This window comes from Electrona antarctica, assembly GCF_951216825.1.
Source record: "Electrona antarctica genome assembly, chromosome: 18".
Lineage (NCBI taxonomy): Eukaryota > Metazoa > Chordata > Actinopteri > Myctophiformes > Myctophidae > Electrona > Electrona antarctica.
Window position 1 is genome coordinate 19,442,754 of NC_136799.1, and position 18,981 is coordinate 19,461,734.

At 42.0% G+C, this 18,981-nt stretch overlaps 1 protein-coding gene across 2 annotated transcripts; it reads right to left on the bottom strand.

Annotated features, from left to right (window-relative positions):
• Window positions 1-105: 105 nt before the first annotated feature.
• On the bottom strand, window positions 106-18,877 carry capn3a (calpain 3a, (p94); the record flags this gene model as incomplete). 2 transcript variants are annotated; one of them, XM_079527973.1, is made up of 21 exons in its annotated part: window positions 106-1,540; window positions 2,014-2,072; window positions 2,652-2,768; window positions 3,764-3,842; window positions 4,179-4,247; window positions 4,499-4,563; window positions 4,781-4,838; window positions 6,649-6,726; window positions 7,105-7,141; window positions 8,793-9,001; window positions 9,611-9,622; window positions 9,878-10,047; window positions 10,716-10,876; window positions 11,172-11,249; window positions 12,408-12,502; window positions 12,842-12,925; window positions 14,720-14,888; window positions 15,761-15,894; window positions 16,348-16,466; window positions 18,191-18,260; window positions 18,626-18,877. In XM_079527973.1, 21 exons carry the CDS (start codon window positions 18,875-18,877, stop codon window positions 1,514-1,516), a joined length of 2,142 nt encoding a protein of 713 aa, XP_079384099.1. In that variant the 3' UTR covers window positions 106-1,513. The 2 variants fall into 2 exon arrangements, with proteins under 2 accessions (XP_079384099.1, XP_079384098.1); XM_079527972.1 differs by having other exon boundaries at window positions 6,628-6,726.
• Between the last annotated feature and the right edge of the window lie 104 nt (window positions 18,878-18,981).

The window sequence follows — 18,981 nt, forward strand, 5'->3', positions numbered from 1 at the left end:
TGAGTTTCTTTCAGTTTTAGTCAACAAGATGTGTGTACTGTATCAAGCATTTGTGTCAGATAATTTGTTTAATGTCAAAGCCATTGGTAAAGCAGACAAACCATAACTACACAGTTCTTTATTGGTTTAAAATCATTATAAATGCAGAACACTCATTTGACCCAAAGGTTTAATTGGAAACCACGAAAAAGCTGAAGTCCAACCTGATTAGCTGTATCCACAACTCCACTGTTAGAACCTCATAACTTGTCATAATGGTAAAGGGCTTGATATACTTCATCGCACATTGTTTTGCGCAACGGAAATAGCCAATCTACACTCTCACAACGCTTCGCACTGCGACGCGTTGTGCGCTTGTAGATCGACTATTTTCGGTGCGCCCAGACCTGCACGCAACAAAGCATAAATCGCCCTCAACTCTGCCTTAAAGAAAAGTCCAACCACAGTAATGATGATGTTCTCATAGTAGAGCGTCATGTGTTCTTTGGCAGGGTCTTCTGTGGATCCACATGCAGAGCTATAAGACTTGGTAGACTGTACAGTTTGTCAAGAGATTTGATGGATGGGGAGGGTAGGAGTTGGGGAATGACCATTGGCTGGAAACAGAAAGCCTGAGTTTGGAAGTACTGTGCTCCTTTCCCGCAATGCAGCAGTTCATCCATTGTCCACCACTGAGAGCCCCCTGTTTGTTGCACTGTTGTAGGAAAAGGGTATTGTAGCACCATGGGTTTGTTAACTTAATATCGAAAATGGAAATGTTAGTTATAGAGAGGGTTTGGAGGAGCAAGTTACTGCTAAAGTGATTCTTTCCCACAAGTCATCATCCATTGTCCAACCAAGTGGCCTGTCCATGAGACGAGGAGAAGGAAGGGGCCTCGCACCACTGGTGGTCTGCTTTATTGTTAACTGTATAGATGGGGGCTGGAGAAGCAGGCGACAACCAGAGCACCAGGTGGATCTTTGAGTCAGAAAGATGAACAATGCATACTACAGAGATGGATAACTTAGGGAGAGGCTTTGTGAGGTATCGTGACAGAAAAAGAGAGGTTTGTGTGTGTGTTTGATGCCTGAGAAAAGTACGGTACATGCGTTATGGGAAGGGGTGTATTGTGTGTGTATGTGTGTGTGTGTGTGTGTGTGTGTGTGTTTGTGTATATATAATATATATATATTAAAAAGGTAAAACAGGGCTGATGACTCAAGGGTGATACTGATTGGTACTTGGGGGACAAAGGCAGGAGAGGGAAAAGGAGGCATGAGTTAAAGTATAAAGAAAGATGAAGAAGGGATGAGAATTGAAAGAAGTGTGAGCGAACTGAGGGAGCAAAATACAGAATAAGGGGACATTTTGGGAGTGGGAAAGAGCAAAGTTTTTGTGGGAGCTTGAAGGAGGAAGTGGAGGCGAAATGGATGAGCTCCTAACGGCGTTCAGGCACAGTGAATAATGAGGTAAAGGCTGGCAGTTTCTGGTCCTCGTGGAGTGGGGCTCACCTGGGAAAAGATGGGCCTTGCTCTAGGCATACATGGTCAACTGGAGCCACTGCGTGCAAAGGGGAGACACAACAGCTGTTAGCTCAACATAATAAGTGCATGGCATCTCAAAATGGGATATCTATCATTTGAAACTGACTATTTGGAAAGAGGGAGTGGACTAAAACTTTCTGTTGAAGATACTGTCTAAGGCTAAGCAACCTTTTCAATAGAGCGCTAAAGGGATGAATTATTTTTTGTAGGCCAATCTAGAAGTTACATCTGTCATGGGATCCCACTACAGATTTACAATGAAACTTTTGCAATGAAACTTTTTGTGGATCAATAAACTAACAAACAAAGGCTTATGATATTTATGTTTATGAAGTCTGAGCCACAAGCATTCATTCTAAATTTTAAAAAGCATGTCAATGGCTTCATAATTCACAGAGAAGATATTTACAGATAATTTATGTCATAACAAAACTCCTAGGTTTTATTCACATGAAATTGGGTACAGTTAATAGCTAGTTAAGTGCTTACCTCCAGGACACTGAGTCTGATCGTACCATCTCCCTCCACATCAAAGGCCTGGAATGCCCCTGTAAGGAAAACAATACTTTGATACAGCAGCTGTACTGGATTCCCAACAATGTGTCATGACCAAATCTGACTATCTAGGTAAATCATTCAGTACAATGGATGCTAAAAAATACAGTTGACAGTGATTTTTGGTGTCAAATATTGTTTGACCTCTATTTTGTGGGATACTCAATTTGGTATACTAAAGGTCACTTCACATGTGTAGCCAAACTGGGCTGGATTTCCAACAGTAATCGAAACACAGGCATTTAGCGGTGCACTGTGTTGACCTGCAGGGGCGTCATTTGGGGTCCCAGGATGGTATATAACTATCCATATAGTTGTTTTCTTGTCGTAGATTCATTAGCCACTTTCAATCTGGTCATATGTCATTGTAGGCGAACATTTTCAATAATCTTCAATTTAGTTATCTTATATTTTCAAAAATAACCAAAATAGCAGATCTACGAGCTCACTCTGAACTTGTAGATCGGCTATTTTTGCTATAAAAGCAAAAAGCCATCTTCCTGTTTCTTTCTGAAACGAGGCCTTTATTGACCCGATTCCCTGTTCCTGGACTACTACGACTACAGACTTACTGAACATTCCTTCCAGCCGCACCAGACAGCTGATGAAGCTGTCAAAGTCGATGTTCATGTTCTCGTTGGCGTAGCGCATGGTGATGATGTCGTACAGCTGGTTGTTGAGACGGAAGCCTGAGCGGGACACAAGACACATGACTGTACAGTGACAACAACATTCACAGGCAGAGGTCAGGCATGGAGCAAAGGCAATTCAAACAATTCCTATATGGTCTATGACAGACAGTGGTTCCCAAACAGTGGGTCACAGACCATATGACAGTGGTTCCCAAACAGTGGGCCACAGACCATATGACAGTGGTTCCCAAACAGTGGGTCACAGACCATATGACAGTGGTTCCCAAACAGTGGGTCACAGACCATATGACAGTGGTTCCCAAACAGTGGGTCACAGACCATATGACAGTGGTTCCCAAACAGTGGGTCACAGACCATATGACAGTGGTTCCCAAACAGTGGGTCACAGACCATATGACAGTGGTTCCCAAACAGTGGGTCACAGACCATATGACAGTGGTTCCCAAACAGTGGGTCACAGACCATATGACAGTGGTCCCCAAACAGTGGGTCACAGACCATAAGTGAGTGGGTCACAGACCATATGACAGTGGTTCCCAAACAGTGGGTCACAGACCATATGACAGTGGTTCCCAAACAGTGGGTCACAGACCAATTTGTATGGGTCATGACTCGAGTAAAAATCCTGTTTTTTTTTCCTACATAAAAGAAAATCATCAAAAGATTTTGTTTAAAAATATATATACATAAACACACACACACACACAGCACACACACACACACACACACACACACACACACACACACACACACACACACACACACTGTAAACCAATCGAAGAAATCCCATGAATAAAACAATTTCAATAATTTAGAAGTTGTGAGCATGTAGATCTGCTATTTTCACTAGTTTGGGTCCCGTGGCAAACATCTAATTTCTCTTTTGGGTCACAGGCTAAAAAGTTTGGGAACCACTGGTCTATAGCATATTTTAATGACCCCCATAGAGTTTTTATTTTTAACAACCTCTCCAAATATTATGACCGTAGCTTATATCAACAAGACTTGTTTGTCTTTGCATTGGTTATTACCTGCATCATTGACGGCGTTTCTCATCTCATAGCTGTTGATGCTGCCAGACTGGTCGGAGTTGTAGTGCTTAAAGATTCCCTGGAAAAGAGAAGTTGTAAATCTAATGCACCTGGTAATGCTCACTGCTGAACTGAAGCCTTCAGAAGAATTGTGTACATCCGTATTAAGGGTGATCATGATTTGTTTTCACTACACCTGATCTGATCTTAGACTTAATATGTGCTTCACTGTAAAAGACTGCAGTGTGTTCAGATGAAATATGCATAACTGAGCCCCGAAGCGGACAATACAGTAATTCATCTCAAGGCTTCAACTGTAATTTGAGAAGACAGATGATGCTTAGCTGTGTCTCGTAACTAGAATAGCTATAAGCACAGTAAAGGATGAATAAGAAAGATATAGAGGTATTCACACCTGCCACTGTTTAATCTTGTTCCACATAAGTCTGAACTCTTGCAGATTGAGTCTACCTGTTCCATCCATCTAACAGAGGCAGTTAAGACCACAATCACATTTACCTAGCAGAGTCAACATGTTATAAAAAAATAGAACATCAAAATAGACAGCAAAGAGAAATATTGCTTTAAATGGAAATTAAACAAAGTCATGGACATTTTAAAGTGAGTTCAAGAGGGAATCCATGTTTTCAATGTGGATCATAGACCCTGCCATGGGGCTCAGCAGGTTGTGCGTTCTAGAGACAGCCAGCCCGATGCGCTCGATACAAAGGATACGTCCATCAGAGCAATCATGCTCCTGCAACTCTCCAGACTGAAACCCTCAGTGTTAAAGTCCTTGTCTGGAGGAGAGAGGTACAACACACAAGTAACTGCATCTTAGAAACACATTTCTTTTGCCTGATTAATACTGAAAAACATGAATAGTTGGTTTAATAAATGTAATAACTGCATGATTATATTTACAAGTGATAAGTGATAGTGATATATATATATATATATACTGTATAAGTAAAGTATTGTGGTAGAGTGTATAGTTCAGCATGTGAGTAGACGTACGTTTGGAGACCACTCTGTTGAGGACATTCTTGAGTTCATTTGCTGTGATTTCCATTTCCTGTGAAAAACAGGAGAAGATTACTTTACTGTTTACACAAGCCATCATAACTTCTTCTTGCGGCTAATTCCGATCAGGGGTCGCCTGATCAGAATTAGCCATCTGTTTCTGTTTTCTGCATCTTCCTTGGTCACTCCAGCCACCTGCATGTCCTCTCTCACCGCATCCATAAACCTCCTCTTTGGCCTTCCTCTTCTCCTCTTGCCTGGCAGCTCCATCTTCAGCATCCTTCGCCCAAACCATCTCACCCTTGCCTCTCTTGCTTTATCCCCAAACCTCATCTGTTTAAAGTCTGCTTTCCAGGCACCACTGGGTTGTACTGGATTCTCACTGTGACCTTCTACCACCCTGAACAGTCCATCTCATGGTTGATGCAGAGTCCCCTCAGAGTTAATCAACATTACTTTCTTCACCCAATCATTATCTTCCTTCCTCCTCACAACGTGTCCGTACTACTGCAGTCTGCCTGTGTAACCACTCCTCACCTGGCCACCACTCCCATGTTCTGTTCTGGTCTTTCTCTCCCTCTGTGACACACCGCACATCAATTTGATCATCCTCCTCTCCACTCTGTTCAGCTTCTCTTCATGCTCCACCCTCAGGGCCCATGTCTTGCTTACATATGTCATGCCACTTCTGACGCAGGCAGAGTACACATTTGCCCTTTCATCTTCAGGGATGGGGCCTTGGATGTTATAATGGGTATGAGTTCCCTGGACGTCTTCCTTCCACTTCTCACCTTGTGGTCACTGCTAGGTCCACCCCCTATCAGTGTTAGTCCCAGGGAGCAGAAACTGTCCACCATACGTCTCCCTGTCGAATACAAGCCCCTATTGCTCGGCTGCACCTGCCTGTGAAACTACTCCCCTGCACCGCTTGGCTTGCACTGGAATGTTTCACTTCTTTTTTTTTTTTTAAGATATTTTTTTTGCGGCTTACGCCTTTTATTGGTTTTTTTGAAGGGACAGACTGACAGGAAACGGGAGAGAGATGGGGGAAGACACGCAGTAAAGGCCGTGTCGGGCTCGGGAGTCGAACCCGCGGCACACTGCGACTGGATTACCAGTCGGGTGCCCAGACGGTTACGCCACCGCCTGGGCCTGTTTCACTTCTGCTTGCCTTTTACTCCACTGCATCTCCGATTCTCCGATGGACCCATTTCTGACAGCCCTTGCACTGGAAAGATTTAGCTTCTACTCCCTTCCCACAGACTCCACATGGGGAGAGAGATGGGGAGTGACATGCAGCAAAGGTAGTCAGGACCAGTGACTCACTCGCTGTCAGGCTGGCATTGCAGCCTAGGGTGCCCGGACCACCACGCCGGCGGCCTGGGCCGGCAGTTGCAATATTAATCCACAGTTAGGGGTTGGTTCATGGGCACTAGGGCATGTCCACACACCGGTGGGCCTGCATATGTCGGGGGGCCAAACCTCCTCTGAGTGTAGTTCAGCCAGGGTCCGAGCTGTATCCTGCAGACCAGCTACCGTGTCTCGTCACGTGGAGGCACTACATAGAGGCTATGTACTCTGCCTTTCACATTCTGCTATAGCTATGTTGACAGTGAGAGGTGGCAGGCACTGGGCACTCCACCAACACACTAGATGCATCACAATAACCCGACTTCTTACGAAGTCAGACCCAAACCTAAGCCAATCAAAACTTTCATTTGTTCCAAATGATTTCCACTCTGTTGTCAATCATCAACTAAAGCATGAAGAATGAAGCCCCCTGTTGATACTTGATACACTAGGAGCAGTAGTCCCTCCATCCAACGCTAGCTGTCTGTCACCCATCCATATACTGTACTCACTTCTCCAGCTATCTCCTGAAAGATGGTCAGGAACTGCTGGTCCTCCTCGCTCTCCTCCCCCGCCAAGGCTGGTGCCGGCTGAGAAGGTGTGGGTCCATCATGGAAGGCAGAAGAAATATGTGGAGAGAAACAGACAGTGTCTGAGAGGCAGAACAAGTCTTCAGAGTGCTACCCTTTGTCAGCACAATGCAACGTTTTGGTAAGAAATGAGATTCATAATATAGTAAATGCAGTATGTGCAGATCATTCTCTGACGGCAAAGTCAAAGAATGATATGCACATATTTTTTGTTGAAATGAAATTAACACAATAAATACATAAATTACTAATAGTTGGAATAGACTAGGTCTGCCTCCAGGACTGTGTGGAGACATAAAATGTAATATGAGTGTCATAATTGTTTGTATTGAATGTAAAAAGTCTGAAGGCAGAGGGGGAGAGATGAGAAAAACTCACCACTGGATGATCAGCCTCAATCCTGTTCTCTATCTCCCTGGATGAAGACGAACAAACAGCAGTCACCATGGCGACATGAACAGGGCGTACCATTTCGTTTGGACCATAAATCTATCAATGGCTAATCAAAACATTATTTTATGACATGATATCAGACACTACAGTAAATCTGAGTATGTCCTGAGTCATTCTTGAATGGAATTATCTTTCTCATCCTATAAAAATATATTTATCTTTACATGTAGTATATGATTGAAGACTTATGGCCCGTATTCATAACGAGCAAAATCATACCACAAACTCTTACCGTGTCAGTGAGCTGTGAAGAAAACACATTAGTTAAGTACCACCTGTTGTTCCTTCCATCCAAAACTGTGTTAGTTTTCCTCTTGAAAACAATGTCTTTTTATTGCCACTTGATTTCAGCTGCTCTCCTCTTGGACACTTTGTATTTACCTATCCACTGAGGTTCTGTTATTCTAATTGGGAGGTGCCTTGGGCCAAACAGTATTTGCAAATAATTCCCAAAATGTAAACAATTAAGATAGTGTCTGATAGCATCCATGTTGTCAATCACAAAAGCATACAAAATTGGCATAAAGAATCCAGAAATAACCCTCTGCCACTCATTGCGCTGTCCTTAGCGGCAGCCTCTATCAATATGGTACTCCAAGCAGGATAAAGAATTAATTGCAAATACTATTTAACCTATGAGCAGATATGCTCTAAAAGCCAATATTTGTTCTTCAAAAACTGGCAAAGTGCTTGGTTTGCTGGGCACTTCCACTTCATAGCTAGCTTGAAAGGACCTCCATTTTGCTGCTTGTAATTCAGATCCCAGTCCATCAGATAGGTACTGTAGAAGACCACCTCTGGATGCCATCTTGTCCTCCAGGTCAGCATTAAGTGGTGTTATTGAGGTTGCAGCATGGGAGGGGGGTAATTCATGGACTAAAAGGAAATGTTTACCGGAGCATGCCCAAATCTGAAGTCGCTTGTCCTAAAAAAGATTCCATAACAGCTTCGAACTGGGGCCGATTTCTTCCAGCTCTACAAATCAAATCGCCGTTAAAATTGTTTGTCCTTGGTGGTTCTTAACCCTCCCAACAATCCCCAAGCTATCCCATGATCAATACATCCACCCAACCCCAATTAACCAACACATCCAAAATGTAAAACACAGAATGCACAAGGGCAAGATAACTGAGGAAACACAAGTACAGCTGGATACTGCTTAGATCAATTGAAATGTGCTACATTACATGCCAATATATAGGGCTGGATATTGTTTTTAATTTAATAAAATTTTGGTTCTGCAGTTTTGGGACTGCTTTTCATATAGTTTCTTAGAATCTTGTCATAGAATCGTACATTTATTTTGTTGGTCCAAATGACCATATATTACTAATTCTCATCACAAAAATAAAACCATTTGAGTGTTTTGAGACCTTTCGATGTTTTTAATAGAGTATCCATACACTCTGTTTTTCAATACCCAGCCCTATCAAACAAAACACAAACTGAAATGCATAAAACTCTAATAACTACAAGTAACACAGCTATAAGCTATATGAGGTTGACCTTATGTTAGGGGGAGGGACAATTACACTTTAGTGTAAGTACACATTCCCCTTTACATCTTTTCCCTCCTGCCACCAGCCACCCACTTGGCTCCCTCACCCACTCACTCTGAGGTGTTCCTCTTTTCAGAGAAGACTCGCAGGATGAATTCGCCCTCCTGATGGGGCTCATAGGTGGAGGGCACGATGACGTACTCCCCAGGGCTCAGACGGAAACGCTGGGTGACCTCGCGCAGGTTGATGTAGGACTTACAGCGAGCCTTGGAAGAGTTGCTCAGGAAGAAGTCTTTCTGCATGTGCTGCTTGTTTCCATGCATCTGCAAAAGAGGAGGAGGGAAAGAGCACAGAGAATGTTTGACACAATAAAAAACAATGACCTTAACCTCTATTTGTAACTATACCTTAGAACAGGGGTTCTCAAAGTTTTTGGCTGGGGACCTCCGGAAATGCTTTGGCCATGTATCGCCCCCCCCCCCCCCCCCCCCCCCCCAATACAAACTGACTGCAAAAATAACCTTCATTAATAATAGAGAAAATACATCATAATAAATAAATAATTTAATTTAATTTAATAAATAAATACTGAAACCAGATATAATCATTAAGGAAATGTATGCATGTACTTTGTGTACTATGTAAACTCCAGCCATTCAGTTGCAAAAAATAAATAAAAATAAATAAATATATATATTTCTTTAATAATTTGGGGACCCCCCAAAATAATTTGGCGACCCCCGAGGGTTCGCGAACCCACGGGTTGAGAACCCCTGCCATAGAAGGTGTTTTTTGCCTCAGGCCTAAAGGGGTTAATACATACGTCATACAGATACACATAAAGATAGTCATAAAGACTGAAATCCACATAGTGCAGGGTGTGAAATAGCTGGAAAACGGATGCTCCACTGCAAGTCAGGCTTCCTCCTTACCTCCTTTGGAACCTATGGGCAGACAGAGACAATGTCAGTATGACAGGAAAGCCATACACGTACAGTATAACTGTATAAAGCTTCTGTAATGTGTAATATACATGTAAAATACAGTATTCAATGTTATATTATGGAACAATTGCCTGAATAAGTAGTTAAATGTAAATAGTTAGCATATGGTTGACTTTAGACTTCCTCAGCACCAGAGAGGCGAGGGTTCTCCACAAAGACAGTTGTGAGACAGTTTAGTGAGACAGCCGATTATACCTCATAAATGGCAAATCCGATGGTGAAGAGGTTGGCTCCCATCTTGCGCTCTTTCCTCCTATTCTTCTGCATCAGAGACACCACAAATGTGCAGGCCACCTCGTTATCCTCTGGGTCATCATCCTCCTCCAGCAGACGCAGGCGGTACTGAGGGTTGGTCCAGAATGTGTCTGTGCAAAATATGGAATTCATAAATTCATCAAGCATCAAACCGTTTGATACACAGACTGTGTTTGGATTGTTTGAATTCATTTTCTTTAACCTACTTTTACTTGTGTATTTCCAATTTTCTGTACTTTTACTTCTACTCCACTACATCTCAGAGACAAATATTGTCCACTACTCCACTACAATTATTTATTTTAGTTACTTTTTAGATTTGGATTGTTATTACAAAACATACATTACCCACTTCAGCCCTATATACATTTCGGCCATTTGAAAATAGCCTATCTCTACAAGCTCAAAATGCATCGCGATGCTACGCATTGTGGAGGTTGTAGATCGGCTATTTTCAAAATAATCTTTTATACATTTGAAGACTTGAAATGGGACATTCTACATAACTACTAGACCTGTACGTGCCCGTCGGTCAGTACTTAGGAACGATGCAACTTGGGAACCTAATAATACCCATTGTCATATAGCACCCGTTTTAACTATCTGTATGTGTCCCTTTTGTGCCCATACTGTATATGGAGATCTCTGTAGTATGCAATACCCATTGTCATAGCACCCATTTTAACTGTCTATGTCTGTTTACATGAAGCTGAACCTGACCAAGCCCTCATGCACACCAAATGGATCCACTCTAGAGTTCACCGTGCCCACTGTGTACCTGCGTAATTCCTGCATCCTCCAGCAGAACATCCCCTCACCCAGCGTCCCTCGTTTACAGAAACGGTCCACTTGTGGATCTTGTCGTCCTCCAGGGCGTCGGGGGTCAGGTTGCAGATCTCGATCTTGGTGTAGTTCTTCTTGAAGTCGTCGAAGGACATCCTGCACGGAAGACGCAGGGTACAGGATGAAGTATCTGGCTCAGATCTCCTTCGTCTTCGATCACACATATACCTCTGATGGGTGCAAGAAACTAATCCTTCAAGGAACAACTCTTCCGGGTGGAACCAGAGACAAGGAGAACATTTGAGGATGATACACGAAAGAAGTAGAAGGAACAACTTCTTCACTGCAATGCCTGTTTTATACATGGCTGTGCACCACACCGCAAATACCTAGCCGATTTTGGTGTGTGACATCACAACATGTAACAGGCTAATCAATCAGTAAAACTTACCAGAACTCGCCATCCTCAGCATTTTGATGCTGCAGCTTCTCCTTCTCAGACTTAGACAGATTTTGCCATTCCTTAGAGCTGTTGGAAAAGTTAACAGAAAATGGGTGTCTGGAAAGCATGAAAATAGGCTTTGATAGCTGCTAATGCACTTAGTATTTCTGATTGTGAATCTACCACACAAGGTGTGCTTCCTTTGTATCTATCCTCACTTTTAGAACCAACGGTTACTGGACATTCAACACGTTCAGAGACACACATTAGATATATCAATATATATCAAGGAAAGACTGCTTTCATTTCTTATTCTCCACACAAATGGAACAAACTTCAGGACTCTCTGAAACTGGTCTCCATAGAGACATTTACGGGTGGTTCTTGAGGACACATTACATAGTGACTGCACCCGTTTCTTAAGACAAACATTAAAAGTCCATAGACGAGTGAAAGCCAGACATTGGAGGGGATAGCGCCCCTCAATAACTAGTGACTCAACCACAGGGCACTCAAATATGTAATTCATGTAATTCATCCTATGATGCAACAATTCCCAGGTTCAATCCACACTATATGTCCCTGTATTTAAAGTACCCTTTTCTGTATATATACAGACACTGAAGCTTTAACCACTTAACCACAGAGAACGCCAGTGTACCTGTACACAAGATGTAACAATAAAGAAACCTTGACCATGACTAAGCCAATTAACCACAAAAGTCTCGTCTACAAGCTAACAATGCATTGCAACTTGATGTGTTGCAAGCTTGTAGATCAGCTATTATCAAAGGAATTGATTCAATCTTTGTCATTTAAAATGTTGTCTATAATGATATCCCCAAAATTGGAATGTGTGGGTTAAAGGAGTAGCTCACCCCAAAAGATACGTACTTTCTTTCAATTACACACCCCATGAAGCCTTGAGTCTCCTACCGGAGACGCTGCCATTCATCACATTATTAGTGAGTAAATGGTGGTTCAATCACTGTACAAAGTCAATGTGTTGTCGTAAGTTAGAAATTAAAAACAATTGCGGCGCCCGCTGGCCTAGTGGTCCAGGCGCATGCGACATATAGGTTCTGGCCTGACAGCGTGTCGCGTGTTCGAGTCCCGTTCATGCTGACCTTTGCTGCATGTCTCTCCCCTCTCTCTCTATCCCTCTTTCCTGTCCATCTTCACTGTAACTATCAATAAAGGCACAAAAGCCAAAAACAAATCTTTTTTTTTTTGCACATCACTTACTTGTCACTCCAAGGTCCATTCCATTCTACCTGACCCCATGGGTTCCTGAGACGCACCAGTCGCACTTTATTCTCCTTGTGCTGGGTCTGTTTACACTGAGAAATTATTATCATTTAATCAAAGGCAGCTCACTTGACTTATTTTTTTCTTCATTGAGACAGACGGAAGGAAAAACAAAGCACTTGATAGCAAAATGGACATAAGAAGACAGAATACGGAGACTTTAGACTATCAATGCCCTATAAATAAGACACAAGTGTGTGGACACAGGCAGAGACAGAGTAAAGATTTTATCTGAAATGTTTCTGTATTTCACCTCACATGTTTTTGGTGGAGTGGCACTTTTTGTTTTATATAACACTATGGCTCATTAATCATCAACAATACTTTTGCATTTGTGAAGTTGGTGTGCAAGCGTTACCCTCTCTGCTTACCTCGTCTACAGCAGTCACAGAGTAAGCATGGCCCTTCACAAGTCCTGTCACAGTACGAGTCTCAAAGCGAGCTGGAACCAGGGACTGGTGATTTACAAAACAAGGTATTACAGAAAGAATAAATGGGAACAAACCCAACATTCAATATAAAGAAATTCATTAGTATATAAAGCATATATTAAGATGGATAATCTGAGAATAGAAAATTAGAATCAAAGAACATATATTTAGAAACACTGAAGGAATTAGGAAATACACAAACAATAGCCAAAAGGGTGAATTTGGGGTTTATGATATATTATGCAAACGGGTGATGCTGGAGGTAAAGGAACCAGGCTGGAGTGCGAGGCGAGCACATCAAGAAATACATTTGGTGAGTCCAAACGCCCCTGTGAACTAAATTAACGGCTTTTGGAATTTCGTCATGTGGCAGCCTTTTTAATGTTTGTTTAGAGCACTTTAAACCAACATTACCAGGTGCCCCTCACTTCACACAAGTGTGATATTTTATCACACTATCCTCACACAAGTGTGAGGATAGAGAACCCACCCTTTAAAGTACGAATTACACATGGATCATTTTGCTTTGCTGATTACTTTCCTCACATGGAATACTTTCCTTATGTGGGTCTACTTCCTTGTGTTCCACCTGCATGTAATAATATTAGCTCGAAAGCCTATGTTCTATATCTGTTACTCTCTCTACTGCTGCACATCTGCAACTGCTGTTAAGCTGCATCTATACACATCTGCATCTGCTGCTACTTTATAACAGTATAGTATGTATTATTTCTTCACTTTACAAGGAAGGAACCTCTTTGTTTCTACCCTGTTTTCCTTTCTCTTGTGTCTGTTTGTGACACTGCCACATAAATGTGTGAAATAATGTATTTCCTGTCCTTGTATGAGTATTGAAACTAGAAAACAAAACATACTGATAACAAGGGAATATATTGGTTAAACTATGGTTGAGTATTTAATTTAACCCTGAAACGTAGTGTACAGAGGTGTTTTGTGTAGTTAAATCATAGTCATCCATTTTCTGTTGACGATGTTTGATCATAAGGGGAGCTGTGGGGAAAAAACATGTGAGCAATAGTTCCAGGAAGTGAGGTACCAGGAAGCTATAAAGGTACAGGAAGTGAGGCAGCCTGGGGTTCCATCTTGGGGCAGTAAGAAGAGTGTTTGTGTTTGGTGGTGGTTGTTTGGCAAACAAACTCTTTTAAAGCCAATACTCACACTGAGGAGGATACATATTTTTCCTTTTTTGTCAAGCAATGCATTGCCTTTTTGTTTTCTAAACTTTGGGATTACTTGATTTCGAGAGAAGAGAAAGGTATTACTTTGGTATACCTGTCTCTTGGAACACATGTAAAGGGACATTGCAGGGGAAAAAACTGAAGTGAACATTTATATTTTGAAAAGATATGAATTGTCCAATTGTATTATTTTTGTTTGATCTACTTTAATACAGATAAAAAATATTGCAATTTAATTTCAAAATAAATAGTTTGGGGTTTTCCTTTTTGCTCTGCAATACAGTTAATTTCCAGTACGAAGATGTATTGTCACAGCCTGGTACAGGACCTTTATTTCTTTAATATAAATCAGACATATCATTTTATGGTTCTGATTGTTATGTTTATATTCTTTCTCTTTTATGGAAATCTACAACCAATGGCGCTTTTACAAACGATATGTTCACCCACTCGTCTACACATGTAAACCTGTGATGTGACTTTAAAGCTGATATTGAATGTGAATACTGTCTATTTGTAGAGGCAGTAGCCATTGCAATGGGTGCAGACTGCAGAGCCAACCTCTGCACCTTTACTGGGCACCATTAGGTCCGTTCCTATTTGTACGTTTTAAACTCACATCAATGGAACAGCCCATGAGGGAGCCTCTCTGCAGAGCTTTCTGCATGATCTTGTACAGCTCCTTGGGGGCCTCCTTCATCTCATAGAACTCAGTCACTCCTCCAGTGAAGTCCTCCATGGCCTCAGTGGTGTTGCCACCCTTCAGGGCCTCATAGGAGCCATGAAGCCTGGAGGAGAAGTAATGTTACAGAGAGAATTTAAATATAGTACTATAGCACAGTGATTCCCAATGTCCAATGTCATAAAACAAGAGACAATTATGTGACAACAGATTTGTATTCTTCTGACTACACATATGCCATTGTCCTAGTATGAGCGAATAGGGGAAGGGGATCAACGTGATTCTTTGTTTGACCCTGCAAAAAAACAGCCTTACTCATCTGCGAAGAGAAAAGCCTGGTCACAATATAAGGCAGATATTGCATAGCCGGAAGTGTCGGTCCGGAACATCCGTCAGATGTATTTCCCCCGGATACGATAGTTTTCGACCAATCACAACACTTATTTCATACACGCAGAATGTAAACATATTTGTAAAGCGTCAACATCATTTCCTTGAGCGGTACTTCTGCCAAATTCCAGCTATGCACTCTACAAGTAGGTCTTGCCCAGTGTGGCAAAAACTTGAATGTGTGTGTCTCAAAGAATATGATTATTGGCAGAATCGTTTTCATTTTCTTAGCATCAGTCGTTGTTGCAATTACCTGCACTACAATACTTGTACCATACCATATGTTGCGCAATGATGAAATAAACCCATAAAATGTAACATGTAGGTTCCCCAATGCAATTCCAATGGTAAGTTGTGTTGTTTTCACCCTATGAAGGCATGGTGGATTCTGCCACCCCCTGAAATACCTGTATGTGTCTCAAAGAATTGTTTCATCATTCATAGTCTGCCCATTGGCATCTACCTGTAGCCCAACAGGTGAGTAGATATTAATCTCCTCATGAAGATATAAGAAAATATGTGCCTGCCCAAAGAAATAATATGCACAAAAGGCTTCTCTCCCTTCCTCTGTTCTGTTCTGAGACCTACTTGGCATAGGCCTTCTCCAGCAGGGCGCTCCAGAACTCGTTCCTCTCAGCCGACTTGGTGAACACCAGCTGGTTGTTGAAGGTGGGGATGCGGTCGTCGATGACAACATCAACCCAGTCGCCATAGCGCCAGAACTGGAAGACACAGACAAGGTGAGATTAAAGATTGAGGTTAACACGTACCAAATAAACCACACACTCCCTCTGTGAGCTTTGTGGAAGGAGCCCCGTGTTAGTGGCAATGAATTCAATACAATGGACCAGATCACTAGAATGGAAACAAGGAACATAATATAAAGGCTATTTAAAGGAATAGTTCAGCCCCAAAATGACCCCCAAAATGTCTATCATTTATATACTGTAAATACTGAGGACACGGACAGGATACAGGACACTTGGGATTATACTGTGAATGTTATTTTGGAGTTTATAATATATATATTTTTTCAACTGGAGAACAAACGATAATTCTCCTTTTCTGAAGCAAGCCATCATGGGGTGAGTATAAATATAAGACATTTTTTTTTGGGAGTGAGGTAATCCTTCAATGAAAATTCACAGCACTATCATTAGGAAGTGATTTCTAACCTGGAAGTGGAAGATGCCAGCATAGCTTTCAGAGTAGCTCTGCTCAATTGGAACGACTCTGTAGAGGAGCTTCTCATTCAGAGTCAGACAGGCGATGGCAGCCAACAGCCAACAGTCACCTGAACAAAGCACACTGCTCAGTTCAAACCCATTCATTACAGATTTTCTGTCCCACCCAGGGGCTACTTTCACACAAATAGATACATTACAAATACAAACACTGTCTGCACCAACATCTCTTGCTAAGCTTGGTTCTATAACCACTTAATACTGGAGGCCAAAGAGTACACCGGCGTGATGTCACTGATCACATGACCCCAAGTTCTAGACCTCCAGTTCTAGGCTAAACAGAAGGGGGCACTTTATATTATTTCCACACAACAACTCTAAGGTATATTAATGACATAGTTCAATTTTGAAAATGAATGGTATTCCCCTTTAATATATTTTGTTCTACAATGAAAATAGCGTGAAAATAGCTGCAAAATGGCTCACAACACATTGAATTATTGAAATATTTTAACAAATTTGCCTATGACATGCCCAAAGTATGGACGCCATGCTGAAAGTGGTTATGGGCACATTTTGTTTCCCATTTCCACGACCATGTTCCTGATATATGACAGATTATGTAATTTTGACCTTGACCTTGATTGTGACCTTTTCTTTACTCATTTTGACCCATGACTCATTTTTTACTCACTACTATTTAGTTCACAATAAGGGACACAGACACTGAGAGATGCAACACTGCCGGGTAATGACATGCTATTTATGTGACCCATGAAGAGCAACCTCAACAGAAGCAATAATCTCAGAGAACCGTTACAGTGCATTGAGGGTTGGGCAGCAGTTGAAATGGGGTAGTTGAAATGGGGTAGTAACATTTTTGTTGCCTTAAAACCAGTAATGATACCAAAAATTAAAACGGTACTTATGTACGGTATAGGTATTCTACAAAGAATGCTTTAACCATACCTGTTACCTGGACCATTGTTATTTAAAATGACAACAACAAACAGCCAACAGTGTGTTCTATGACAAACTATTTTCCTTTTGTGTTGTAGAGGAAAAGACCACCTGCAAGTGCTGACATGTGACTTTTGATTATCCAGGTGTGTGTCAGAGTGCTATAAACAATGTAAGGTTTTCAACAGGAGGGGAGCAGGCAACAGGGTCTGCCTAGACCTTTGTCCCGCCTGGTGCCCTTTATGCACGGTCTGGATGGAACAACAATGAGAAGTGCTGCTGGCTGGATTCCCTTCCAAAACAATAAGCATAATAAGGGGGTGCCACTGCAGGCGGAGAGGCCATGTGTGGGGGGCTTGTTGGGTTGTTTTCTGTACTGCTCTGCCTCTACTGGTACCCCAATATGTTCCGTTTATGCTGTGCTATTTTGTGCTATTTTGCGGATGCTCTGAATGCTACCTCAGTGTCTTGCAGTGTCAATGCATCATGCTGTGTGATAGCCCACAATCCTTTGGTGGGCATACTGAGTGTTGCAGGCATCATAGCTGTGACCTGTTTAAAGATAGTACTTCTAAACTCTCTGTCACAGCAGCATGCCTAGTAAATGTCAATACATTTTTGGATCAGTAATATAAATTCCTGGCCATTTATTCTATTTCTTGGTAAATTACGTTTTTTTTTTCTTTTTTTCCTGAGGTCACCAATCTAGCAGCTATAGCCCCTGTCTGTAGACTATTTCCTTCCAGGTTTACAACCAGATAAATACATTTGAATGTAAAAAGAAGCACAACTTAATTAATTGAATTGGGTGATTTCAGTTTGAAGTGACAACAACCTAAAGGTGTTATTACTTTTTAATATAGAAAATATTTACCAAGATCTCCCTGACAGATGTCGGTTCTGCTGGCTCCTCCCACAATGAATTGAGGATTGTCACAGATCTCCTACAGACACATTCAGAACACAGGAATAACAGGAATACATGTTTCATAACTCTACTCCATCAATGGAGAATTGGTGAGGAGCATTCCTTCTGCTCTGGTGCCAATATACTGTTCACCTCCATGTGTAATCCCCAAATTAGAAGAGATAAGTGAGAGATGGTTCTCCTGGCTGACATTACTTCACTGATAACTGTCATCAAGATGGAAAAATCCCATTATTTCCACGAAAAGGCATTGACGCTTGTATTATTGAAGATAACGTCAAACCCCACCCCACACACACATGCATGAGCCGTGATCCTCTTTAATGAGCATCCCTCTTCAGAGTGCCAACCTCCTCATCAACCCCCTCTGCATCCTCTTACCTTGGGCCTCTTCCAGACGATGTTCTTGACCTTGTTGGACTTGTGACCCAGCTCCTTGTAGCCCAGGGACTCCACGGTGGCTGGGAAAGTTTCATCCTCAAACAGGCTCTTCTTCTGGACGTACTCCTGCTTTAGGGCGGTGAAATCCTGGCCACTGAACCGCAGGGGCTTGTTGAGGGACCCTTCCCCGTCTCTCCTCTCTCGCTCCCGGATTAACCGGTCGCAGAAAAACCCAGACGGTGTGTAGGGCATGTCGTCTCAGGTGAGAATGCTTTTTGTTTTTTTGAAAACACGGCTTTTGACACTTGTACTAAAAGTCTTACAAGCCTGAAACCCCTGGCATAAATCCAAACAGC